The sequence below is a fragment of the Balaenoptera acutorostrata genome, chromosome 4 (assembly GCF_949987535.1).
Source record: "Balaenoptera acutorostrata chromosome 4, mBalAcu1.1, whole genome shotgun sequence".
Classification (NCBI taxonomy): Eukaryota; Metazoa; Chordata; class Mammalia; order Artiodactyla; family Balaenopteridae; genus Balaenoptera; species Balaenoptera acutorostrata.
Window position 1 is genome coordinate 89,401,065 of NC_080067.1, and position 13,046 is coordinate 89,414,110.

The following is a 13,046-nucleotide window of genomic DNA, read 5'->3' on the forward strand; positions in this document are numbered from 1 at the left end:
TTTGTGGAATATTATTATGTGGCTAGTTCGGTGGGCGGAAAAGATACCCAAATGAAACTGGAATTAATCCTTGGGCGTGGGCCCCTGAGCACAGGCCAACACTACAAGCATTTTTAAAAGTTTGTGTGATCAAGGAAATAACTAAGAGTAGTGAGGGATTGAGTCAGGGACTATTTGGAATAGCTGTGCAACAAAGCAATAGGTGTAAGCACTTGGGGCCCAAAAGGAAGGGCATGAGAAGATCCAAGACGATGATAACCGTGGGTCTAACCTGGGACTCTCCTACCCTCAGAGGGTGGGGCCGCTACACTGGTTGGTGGACATCAAAGGGAGGTTTTCAGATAGTACCAGTTATAATAGTTTGGAGCAACACAGTATACTTGGGCTCATTTTGCATTTTGTCTCTGCTTTCATTAAAAGCTGATGGTTTTCCTGCTGTGTAGCACAGGGAACTCCACTTCGCTGTACAGTAGAAACTAACACAACATTGTGAAACAACTATACCCCAATTAAAAAAAAAAAAAAACTGATGGTTTTCATGTCTATAGGTCAATAACAAGAATCAATGATGATTAGCTCCACTTCAAAATTTGATGCCAATAGATTAAAAAAATATCTAGTAGTGGTCCATCCATTTAGACATGCCACAACTTATGGAAAGACTGTAAACCTAGTTCTGTATTCATTTAGCAAACAGATTATCCACAGTTAAAATCCATTACTTTATGTGCCAAGCATTGTGGTAGGCACTGGTGATAGAAAAATAATCAAGATTTCACCCTTTCCCTTAAGCAGCTCACAGTATGGACACCAGTATGTGAAAAAACAAATGCTGTATAGTGTAACAAATGATATAATAGTGATTGTACAAACTACAGTGTGGTCACAAAGAAGGTAGAAGAAAACTTAACATCAGGGAGGACAAGAATGGCTTAAAAGAGCTAACTCTTACTGGCGGAGTGGCAATTTTCTATTCTGAGAGGGAAATGAAATTTTCTAGGCATAGAGCAAAGACATCAAGGCAGGCCTGAAATACTGATGTAGTGTCATTGAGAGAAGAGGTGCTTGAAGATGGCACTGGAAAGATAGTCAAGACTAGATCATGCTGGAAATCCCTGGCAGTCCAGTGGTTAGGACTCCACGCTTCCACTGCAGGGGGCACGGGTTCAATCCCTGGTCAGGGAACTAAGATCCCGCATGCCTTGCAGCACGGCCAAATTAAAGAAAAAAAAAAAAAAAAAGGAAGACTAGTTCATGCAATCCATGCTGAGGAGTTTGTACTTAGCTTACTGTTAACAGGGAACCATTAGAAGATTGTCAGGAGGGACACAATCTGATCAGACTTGTGTTAGGTAAAGATAAGAGCAATGCTATTTGCAAGTACGGAAGGAGAACAAGATGGAGGTAGGGAGTCCATGTAAGAAGCTATTGTCTTTGTCCAGATGGGAGGTAATGAAAGTCAGAATCAGCTTATTTGTGGTGGAGATGAAAAAGCGAGGATGAATTCAAAATCTTTTTAACTAGAATCAAAGAATTTCATAACTAGATTTGGGGACTGAAAGAAAAGAATACTTTTAGGATCATTCCCATTTTCCTAGAGTTTGGAAGCTGGATAGATGGTGTTACAGCAATAAGGGTGGGAATTTGGAGGAAGACTAAGAGGTACAAAATGGGAGACACTGAGTTTGACTTTGTTCATAAGGAGCATAGGTGTCTCTGAAATATCTAGACAGAGATATCTATGGATCAGAACTCAGGTGAGAGATCCAGTCTACAGATTTGGAAATCACACAGGTGGTTACAAGCTCTGGAGGTGGATGAGATCACCTAGAATTAGTGTGTTGAATAAGAAGAGAAAGGCATCAAGATAAATAACCAGGAGATAATTGATATTTGGGGAGGGAGAGAGTGAAAGAAGCCAGCAAAGAAGAATGGAGAAGGACCTATCTGAGAGGGAGGAGAAAAAGGAGAACTATGATGGGGCCAAATGAGGAGACAGTTTCAGGAAGAGGAATGGGCAACAATAAAAAATACCAAAGACATATCAAATGAGATGTGAACTAAAGAGTCACTGGATATGGTGTCTTTTTCAGAATATGTTTCAACGGAATTATGGGAACAGAAGCCTTATAAAAGTAAATGGGATAGTGAATGGGGAGTGATGAAGAGGCGGAATCAACGACGAGCGGAAGGAACTACTCTCTAACAGGAAAAGAAAGCGTAGTAGGCACTTGACAATCCTGGAAGACTGGTAATTTCTAAGCCAAGACTCATGTTGCAAACCTCAGAGAGAAAATTTTCTTACATTTGTATTGACCTTTGTTTTCATATCAATTTTGTTTGGTCCCTACAAAAACCTTTAAGGTAAGCATGATGGGTTTTTTGTTTGTTTGTTTTCACTTTTTTTTTTTAAGTCTCCATACTATAGGGAAATTGAAGCCCTAGATTATGTGATTCAGTCAAGGATCACAGAATCAGTAAGTGGTATAAACTAAGGACTCTCAGCTCAGTGCTCTTCCCAATACCACAGAGAATGTTCTGAAGATCAACACAATGGTGCAGGGGCAACCAGACCACACTTCAGAAATTCGGAAGGGAGAATTCCTGCCCACAATCACTTCTTTGATTGACAACAGACATGCTTGGTTGCCTAAATGCCTCTATGACAGCTAATAGGGAAGTGATTAGGTAAATGCTGTACCTTCTCTTTTGATGACCTGAGTATATGCATCCTTTGAAATGTCCCTTTAATATTAGAAGAAGGTTTCAGACTTGTCTTACTTTATCAATATGAACAAGGGAAACATTTGGTTAATAGATACACCTACCATTGCCTCAAAGACACCCCCCCCTCCCTTTTCCTTATGGAGCCAGGTAAAACTGAAGTATGTAGATTCATCAGCCCCAGTTGCACTATGATGGAGGCGAAGGAGACCCTAAGCTACTCTTCCTCTCAGTGAACAGGAGTGCTGCCCTTTAGCAGAAAGCATGAACGGTTTTCTGTAGTTTTGCCAGCTCAGCAAGAGAGAAAGTTAACCCTATATTTTCTTATCCCAATTGCCTCAGCATGGGTGGGGAAGGAGGGGAGCAGAGTTACAGACTGTCAGCATGGGAGAGCAGGGATCGTTGTGTATGCACCTTGGCATGGGTTAGAAGGCATTATAGAGTCACCAGATATTAATGCATTTCTAGATTCACCATTAATTCTCTAAGATTCTCTGCGAGTCTAGATAATTTGGCAGGAAAAAAATGCCCTTTAAATGATTTCTTCTTCTGTTTAAATTTGGAAATGTGTGGTAGAAATCACCATTTAAAAAAAAAAAAGAACAGTTTCAATTATATTAAGTACGATGCTTCCATTTAATTAATTCACTTAGTCCCTGGGTGACACTGGGTGTGGCTCGGTGAGATTTAGGAGGAATCCAATTTATCACTAGGAGGAATCTGCACCAATCAGCAAGGCAGCGTCCTTCCACACCTTTCCAACACTGCAAGGGAAAAGCACAGCCAGGTTGGAATTCTGAACCACAGATCCAGTTAATATAAGAATTATCTGTTGTATGCGGAAAAATGCAGCTGTTGGGGGCGATTGAAGGCGTGAGGGCTAGAAGGGCTTCTTGCTTGCGCTGGTGTTCTTTACTTCGATTACAAATTAAAGTCTTTATTTTTAAACAAAAGAAACACCTCGCAGTTTTCTTGCTTTGTGGACACAGATCTTGCAAGTTTTTCATCATCTGCAAACGCATGGTAATTAAGCTATTTAAAGTTAGCCTCAAGACATTTGAAAAATCAGAAGCCAATAAAATGTCAGGGATTCTTTTATCTTATTCCTCCTTTGACCACTCCTTTACCATCTTCTCCTCTCCACCCACTCTCATTCTCTTCTTTCTGCTATAATAATCTATAGTAGTAATTAATGGCTAATAAAGATCATTTATGCTTTCTTCTCAGCCATTCTCAATGTATTACAACTTGGAAATCCAGGACTGCTTCTTTATGCAGCTCAAGTGGAAGAGGAAGGAAGTGCAATCCCTCCAGCCCCCTCCCACGTTTCTGCTGGATTTCATGGGTGTGGCAGAGTTCAGACCTTTGCAGGTTTTTGCCCTGGTTTTATTCCCTACTAAGGGCTAGGGTGATGAATAGATGGCAGAAAAAAGATAAACACAATCGGATTCTGCCATGAATGATAAAGGATCATTTCACCCACAAGCACAAAACCTGTGTGAGACATAAGTACTCAGGCTATAGAAATGCCAGTCAGTGAGTGTGAGCCCACGCCCTGAATACACCATTTCCTTTAGTCTGACTTAATGGCATCCTAAATACTGACTTATGTGAATGATACACAGCAGTGGTCAGTAGGGGACATGACCATTTCACACAGAAGTACACATGTATCAGATTTATGGCAAAATAGGATTATTTCTATACCTTTCAATTTTCTGTCTTGAATATGAATTATGCAAAAACACATGCCGGCATATGGAAACCACACAGAGTACACACATGACTGTTGTACGTAAAGTATGTGGATACTGTACACATTTACATGTGAATTGCTACAACTCCCTAAACACACAATTTCAGCTTCATCACTTTGCACATATCCTAGTGAATACTTGAGGCTGTCAGTAAGAGGACCCAAATGAAGGCAGCTGCCCCCTTTTGGGGAAGGGAATTTCTTTAGCGTCAATTCCCTTTCGAAAAATCATGCTTGGTTTCCTTTGTCAGAGGCGGCATGTGTATACATGTATATGTATACATAGGGTGGCAAAAAGTTGTAAACCAGCATATTTTTTTCTTCCCCCAAATTAAAGCTTTCTTAATGAATAGCATTGTCTTCCTTAGGGCTCCACCTTCCTAAATTTTATTTCTGCAGCTCACCAGGTGGGCAACCTCAGAACATTTCCTTGACAGTGTGCTTAGCCCAGCCACCTGTATGTACTGCATTTATGTATTAGAATGAAGGAAGACAAGGAGAGGAAATGTCCTGGTTTGAAAAATGAGCCAACGGAAGCATCAATCTCTGTAATCATATAGCAGTTTAGGGAAGTGCCACATGTAAGACTCTGATGCTCTTCCCCAAATACCCTTACACAAACCACTCACAAAACCCCAGGTGCCTGATACTTTATCTATCATCTATCTATCTATCTCTGTATCTATCTCCCTATCTATCTATCATCTATTTATTTTTGCCCCGCCTCTCCACCCTCTCCACTCACTGCTCTGAGATTCTGCTTCTGTCTCCCTTCCCCTTCCTCTTCCTTCTCCTTCATCCTCACTACCCCGCCCCCTGCCCTCCACCCCCAGCCCCCCTTCCAGGGCGCTGGCTAAATGTGCAAAGCTGGCAGCCTGTTTCTTCTCCACTTCTCCCTCCACCCTCTTCGAATTCAGCGAGTGTATTACAAATTGCCCCCTATGCAATACCTGCACAGGAATAATGCCCAAATCCTATCTCTTGCACCCTAACCCGAAGGCAACCAGCGTGCAAAGGTCTTTTTTGACCAAGACCGCTTCCCCTCGCAGGGAGACGCACACACACGTACAAGCACACACTCACCCAAATCTCACACCCATTTTTCTCCTTAACCTTCGCCAATATCACTCAAACGTGTTCCGGTCAACGTTTGAAAGCTCCCTTTGCAGAATGCCACGGCACTGTCGGTTGCTGCGGAATACCGTACTAGTCATTCTTCCCCACCCTCACCCCAATCAAGTTTCTAAAACGTCTTTCAAGAAATAAGTGAGCAATTTGAAATGGAAGAAAAACCTGAGCAGTGGGGGAGAGAGGGAGGGGACTCTGATTCTTGCTTATCTTGTTTGTGTCCTTCTTCCTGATGAAAATAAGTCACCATGCTTATTATCCGGAATGTTAGTCCGTCTTTGGTCACTACAATTCCAGGAAGGATGCAAAGGAAGGGCAGAAGAGACCTGATTTCCAACAGGTAATACTCGGGCTCGTCTTTCCCATCCCAACGGAGCTCGAATCTCCTAGGGGCGTGGTCCACCCTCTCGTCGGACCAGCTGGTGCACAATCGGCTGCTGGTCTTGGGAAGGGGATTTTCCCCTTCTACTCGGCCAGTTTCTCCCCCCAGCCCCAGTTGTCTCTAGATTCTCTTCAAAAAAAAAAAAAAACAAAAACACAAAACTCCCAAATTACAGTTTCATTCATTCATTGAAAAATAAATAAACCAATTAAACCTTCACATGTGTTTCCATTAATGCCTGCACCCATGTGAAGCTCATGCATGTAGGAAATAAGGCTTCTTCCGCAGCACATGTGAAAAAATTGTACGATAGAACAAGCAATACTCATAACTGAATATTATTCTTTCAACCCTGCTTTTTGCAAATAATATAAAGGATTGCCTCCCCATCTTGTAGGTAGAGCTCACGTCTTCTCCTCCACACCCATTTCCATATCCACATCCGCAAAACCAGAGACCTAAAGCGCTGAACATTTACTAATAGCCAAAAAAATCTTTTTTTTTCTAGCCAAACAGGCGTATTTTTTCTAACCTCATCCTAATTAGTAGCAGCATTCCAAAAGCAGACTGTGAAAGAATAGAATAAAAGCCGGGATGCAAGCATCAGTTACCATATGCTAAGGAAACGCGAGCACCATGGCCAGAGCAGAAGCGGTTCAAATATTTTTTCTACCTTTACAGGGAAATATTGCACTCTGGTAATTTCACAACAGCAAGAAGTAAAAATCTTTAGGTCTACCTGTTTGGTTCTTCTCATACAGCACAGCATGGTCGTATCGTCCCTTGCCTTCTTCCTGCCTTCTCTCCTTTCCTCCTCTCTTTCTTATTCCCCCCCTCTCCACCTCTTTTCTGCTCGCTTGCTCACTCGCTCTCTCGCGCTAGCGCACTCTCTCTCCCTCCCTCTCCCTCCCTCTCTCTCTCTCTCTCCCTCGCACACACCAGGGCAGTTAGCAGCAACTGTAAGGTCCACAGCTACTGCTCGCCGCACATGCTCTCTCTCTCTCTCCTCTTCCCTCTCTTCCTCTTTTCTCTTCTCCCCACCCACTCACTGCCTACCCCTCTTTTTCGTCCCTGTCTCTCGATCTCTTTCTCAGAATTGTTCACTAGCTTTCAATGACTAATCACTTCCCCCGGCCCCACCCCCATTCTAGACAGTCACCCCCTTCCAGTCCCCTGCCAGCCTCATGAATATTTAAACATCTCCAATCTGGACCCAATTACCCACCGACTTTCCCACTGCATTGAGAGGGTGATGGGGTAGCTGCAGAGAAGGATATTCCAGACCGTTCAGGAGAGTATATGGAATACGTTTTAGAGAAGAGGGGCTTGAGGAATGCTTCTATTTCTTTACTAACTCTTTTCTCTTCCCAATATCATAAAAGCAAAGAACGGCTATTCTGAATGAGTAGTCAAACCTATACAATATGTTATATCTGCTTTTTAGATTTTATGCACAGTTAATAATTGTGAGGGTTAAGTTCTCTCAAAAAATGAAATAACATGTGAATATCATATCCTGTATGTACACTGTACTCAGTACTCATATAAGTTAAAATAAATACATATGTATAAAACTTAGATATGCACAAACATGTCTCATATATGCTCCAAAATACTTGAAAAATCCACACGAATATATTGCATTTTAAACATTCTAAGCACTTGGGTGCAGAAATAATAACTAATGTTTAGGCATTAGCATCCATATCTAAAATCACATGGTAGTTTTCTTCTTAATGCACATATACCTGTTTGAAAATTGGAGTTTCTTCTAATTTTACTGAAAAAGCTGAGCACAGTTGAACAATAAATCTGTGTAATAGGAATGGTGCCAGTTGACTGAAATAAAAATGTACAATGTGAGAGCTCTGAGTTTCAGTTTTACTTGGGGACTTACTGAGGACTATAGCCTGGAGACATCCTCCCAGATAGCTCTGAGGAACTGCTCCAAAGAGGTAACGGGGGAGGTCTGCACATATGGGATTTTGGAGAAGTGGGTGAGTGCCACCAGCACTTACCCCCTTGGTAGAAGATTACTGCTAGTCACGAGGAGCAAATATCTTGGTTAATGGTTTTAGTGCTTTTCTAGGTATGGGAAGATGCAAGAATCCAAGTTCTTTAAAAATTTCTCCTGAAAATATCTATCTGAAGGCCTGTCCTGCCAGTTTGCCCAGAGCACAGAGTGCCTCATTCCTGTTTCCCACCCTGACCTCCTTTCAGGGTGGATTAAAGTTCAGCGACTGCAGTGGCTAATGATGTAATCCTCACAGAGCTGGATGGCTAGTGACGTTTCTTTAGTTGGCATGCCCAAAATGATATTTTACAGTTTGGGCAGGAAGAATAAAGTAAATTCACCTGTTATGAGAAGAAAAAATATATCATGAAGCCTATTTCTTCAATTCCATCTATGGTTCTTCATAATTTGGGTGCAGGAAAATGTGACTTTCAAAAAAGTGTACATAACATAATTTTTAGATTTATAGTACTGTGTGATCTTGGGAATGTTACTGAATCTCTCTGCACCTAGTTTTCTAATCTGTAAAATAGGGATAATAATGTCAACCTTGCCAACATGTTGTGAGGACCAAACAATATAATGTATGCAAAGCACAATGAAATCATTCTCAGTACATAGTAGCTTTACCTCAGATACTGTACTTATCTGAAATTTTGGTGGTATTTTCAAGTAAATATCTCAAAGAACTTTCCAAACCCTTTCTTGTTGTTCATTAGTGATGACAAGCATCCCCAATTAAATAGCACATATTCTTTCTAGTCCGTCCCAGTTATGAGCCTGTTTAATACGTGTCAACCAGACTGCTTATTATCATACTTATTATCAAGGTCACTGAGCTTAATAGGCGCTCTATACATTTTGACAAAATTCAAGGTACACCTACCTCAGAATGGACTATCTCAGAGAGATACCCAGGGGGTAATGGGTTATAAATTATCCCCAGAGGTCTTCCTAAGCATGAACTGCTTCAGATCCAGCCTTACTTTGTCTTTTACTCCTCTCGGCTTGCTTCTTAGTTTTCATATTTAATGATAAAAAAATGAATTAAGTTCTGAGGTTAATATTTTTTTAGGGTTGTAATGAGCCCAGTCCGAGCCAAGCTTTCAGAAACAGCCGTCTATGTACTTAAGCGATAGAAGAGGGCGAAGAATGGGTAAGAAATAGCTTCCTCAGGGCCATTCCTGCTGTGGATTAGGATACTCCTACCTAGCCTGCTGGGGGCTGGAGAGTGATGAAGGGAGGAAGCACAGGGGATGAGAACCGGGAGCAAGAGAGAAAAAACTTGCTTATTTGGGTATTTAAACAGATTCATAGATAAGGTCATTTCATCAACTCTGTGGCCTAACTTAAGGAACATAGCTGGCTATGGAAAGGGGCCAACTCCTTTCCCTTTCAATGCACTCCCCTCAGCCCCCATTTATATCTTCTTTACCCCTTTATTTGTTGGGAGGAAACTTGGAAACCATGTGGCATAATTAAATCAGAGTCTAGAACTCAAAACCAGGCATAGGCCTGGATGAACTTTGTGACTTAACATGTTAAACCACCCCTGTTAACATCAGTTTCCTCAGCAGTTTACATATATTATTTCACCTAATATTCAAAATGAGATAGGTGCAATCATTATTTTCATTTTGATGGGAATAACGAAAGCTAAGTAAATTAAGTACTTAGACTGGGACACACAGCTAATAAGAGGTAAAGTCACAACTCCAAACCCTGTTAACTACTAAAATGCATTGACACTCAACAGGCTTCTACACCTCATTACTTCGGTCCTTAAGGGTTTAGACTCTGCAGTGGAAGTTTTCATGTTGAAACGAAATCAGCATTCTGAAAAGTCCACCTATTAAGCCCAGCCCTTACCCTCAAGAGCCATGAGGAATGCGCTGATACCTGCATCCAATAGTGAGCCCTTTGTATATATATTTCTGACCAAACATTAGCTACTTCAACCACCCTCAGGTGCCTCAGTGTTCAGAGTCCTCACAATTTTGGATGCTTCTTTCTGGACATACTACATTCTGTCAATGAGCCTCTAAAAACTACTTCCCAGAAGGGAGCTCAAGATTCCAAAATTATTTGAATAATATGGAATAAATTCTAATATATTATTTTTCCTCTGAGCACTGGAGGTTATAGGATGGCAAAAGCATGAGGAAGAAAAAAAGCACACACTGATATGATCTTAGCAAAAATATATATATATAAAATAAAAATAAATTAAATAACCAGTATTGCCCTGAGCCCCACCAGCTAACTCTTCAATGGATTCACTAATCTGTATACCCTTATAACTAATCCCAGAAAATGCCTAAACTTAGACCCTTAAAGAATTTTAGATTAATGATTAATTCATGAGAACATCAGGTAACTTCCTGACTATAGGTTAGGTAATAACATCATTCTAGAAGAAGGTGAAGAGAGGTGAAGGCCAAGTCCCAGTTCCATTCTCAGAGCTCTTTGAATTTCATACTAAAGTGATGCTGCTTTTCATAACAAACCCAGAAGCTGCTAGGCTTTACTAATGGTTCTGTCACATAACCTGCCATTTTATGACTGGTACTTGAGAAAAGAGTGTCATCCAATCAGGTAGAGAATATGTTCATCTTTTCTCTCCCCTTTGCAGGAGTTTATTTATTTATTTTCTAACTTTTAGTCTTAGCCTTTCGCCTGCTGTATTAGCGTGCTATGGCTGCCATAACAAAATACCACAGACTAGGTGGCTTAAACAACAGAAATTTATTTGATCACAGTTCTGGAGACTGGAAGACCAAGATCAAAGTGCTAGCAGGTTTGGTTTCCCCTGAGGGCCATAAGGGAAGGGTCTGTTCCAGGCCTCCTGTCCTTGGCTTGCAGATGGCTGCCCTCTTGCTGCCTCTTCCCCTGGTGGTCCCTCTGTACACTTGCACCCCTGGTGTCTCTCTGTATCCAAATTTCCTCTTATTAAAGGACATCAGTCCGATTGGATTAGAGCTTACCCATATGAACTTATTTAATCTTACTTACCTCTTTAATGGCCCTGGCTCCAAATACAGTCACGTTCTGAGGTACTGGGGGTTAGGGCTTCAACATATGACTTTTGAGGAGACAATTCAGCACATAACACCTGTGTTCTCTACCAGTACTTTCTGACTTCATTCACTTATCCAACATTTTCTATGTTGCAAAAACATCTCAAGGACATACACACATGTGAAAAGTAAAACAAGTGCCATTTGAACAAAACAGAATTCAATGTCAAATGTGTGTTTTAAGAATTCAGAATAGGAAAGAAATCACTGTGGACTTGGGTACATCTTTCATTTCATAATTAGGAGTTGAACAAGTAGAGAAGCCACAGTGAATTTCAGAAAAGGGAAAAGGATTATGTCAGAAAACACAAAATGAACAAATAACCATCACATGATCACAGGACTGTCAATATGCAGAAGAGGGGGGATTGTAAAGGAGAGTAGTAAGAGAGAACCTTGGAAGGATTGGCTATACCCAGACTAAGAAGGACCCAAGGGCCAGGCGAAAGGAGTGTGTTAGTGTCCTAGGGCTGCCATAACAAATTTCCACAAACTCAGGGCCTTAAAATACTAGAAATTTATTCTCTTGCCTTTTTTAGGTCTGAGTTTAAAGTATTGGTTGGATTAGTTCCTTCTGGAGGCTCTGAGGGAGAATCCATTCCATACCTTTATCTCTAGTTTCTGGTGACTGTGGGCAATCCTTGCTATTCCTCGGTTTGAAGATGCATCACTCCAATCTCTGCCTCCATCTTCACATGGTCTTCCCTTCTTCTTATAAGAACACCTGTCATCGACTCTAGGGTCCACTCTAAATCCAGGAGGATCTCATCTTCCTTAAACTGATCACATCTTCAAAGACCCTTTTTCCATGCCAGGTCACATTCATATCCTGGGGGTTAGGACTTGGATACAGCTTTTTGAGGAACACAAGTCAACTCGCTGCAGGGGATTAGACATAAGGCTTGTGAGTAGGAACACTGTAGAGCATGCCTATGGTGACATTGTATAGTATGGAATGGAGAGAGAGAAACAGTGGGGCTCAGTGAGAGGAGCATGGAACTGTTCTAATGCCCAGAGCAGGAAGAGATGGTGGAAGAGAAAGCGAACTGTCACTTGTTGAGTGCCTAGTATGTTTCAGGTATCACATATTTTATGCCTTCCATATTCTGTCTCATTTATCAATATCTCACAGAAAAATATCAAGAGGGAAGAGAAAAATGGAAGAACCAAAAGTGGCTTGGAGATTGAACTTGGGCAGCCTGGAGAATGAGAATATGAAGCTCAGATGTGAGGAGGTCCAGAAAGGGACCTGGTATTGTAAGGGAGGTGATGAGTCAGTCCTAAAAGTGTTCATTTTATGGAAGCATAAAAAGTTCAAGTGCAACACAGGATCAGATTGTAAGAAAGAAGACTCAGAAGTTGTCTGAGCCTGCCAAAGTCTTCCAGGCAGACAGGCTACATCTGGTTCCAAGGAAAGGTGAGCGTCTATGATGTGATGTCACCATATTAATTAGGCTGATAGCATTTCAGTATGGCCTCATCGCCAGAATTCATCCTGTTTCCCTCAGGCAGACAAGAGTCCGAAGCCAAGACCTGGATCATTTTTAGGACCCTCTAAATCTTCATTCGTCTTTCCAGACTTGCTGCCAATCCTCTCAGAGTTTCTCCTTCCAGCACACTCTGGAGGCCATCTGAATCTCTGAGTAGCCAGTATCCCAGAATGAGGATATCTTAGGAAGGGAAGCATATGCTGGCGGCACAGGAAGAGAAGATGAAAGACATGAGCCCATAAGCTAAGACTCAATAGCCACACAGCGACTAAGGAAGTTTGAGATTGCCTGCATGAACAAATTGAACTCAGTGGCTTACTGAGTGTATTAGGCAGCTGAGGTGAAAATTCCATCAAATTATACAAACCTCTGCCACCGACACACCATCAGAGGCTGAAATTAGAGCACTTCATCTAATTTGATCATTAAAGGAGCCACAGAACTTTTCACACACCTCTATTCTATTCCCTTCAAA

The 13,046-nt window shown here is 41.5% G+C and overlaps 1 protein-coding gene across 1 annotated transcript in view; it reads right to left on the reverse strand.

Annotated features, from left to right (window-relative positions):
* Nucleotides 1-6,874, reverse strand: part of GAP43 (growth associated protein 43) — a 91,996-nt gene extending 85,122 nt beyond the window's left edge. The window contains exon 1 of the mRNA XM_007181900.3: nucleotides 6,730-6,874. Coding sequence (XP_007181962.1) covers nucleotides 6,730-6,759 — 30 coding nt within the window. The 5' untranslated portion in view covers nucleotides 6,760-6,874. The remainder of the gene's footprint in view (nucleotides 1-6,729) is intronic.
* Between the last annotated feature and the right edge of the window lie 6,172 nt (nucleotides 6,875-13,046).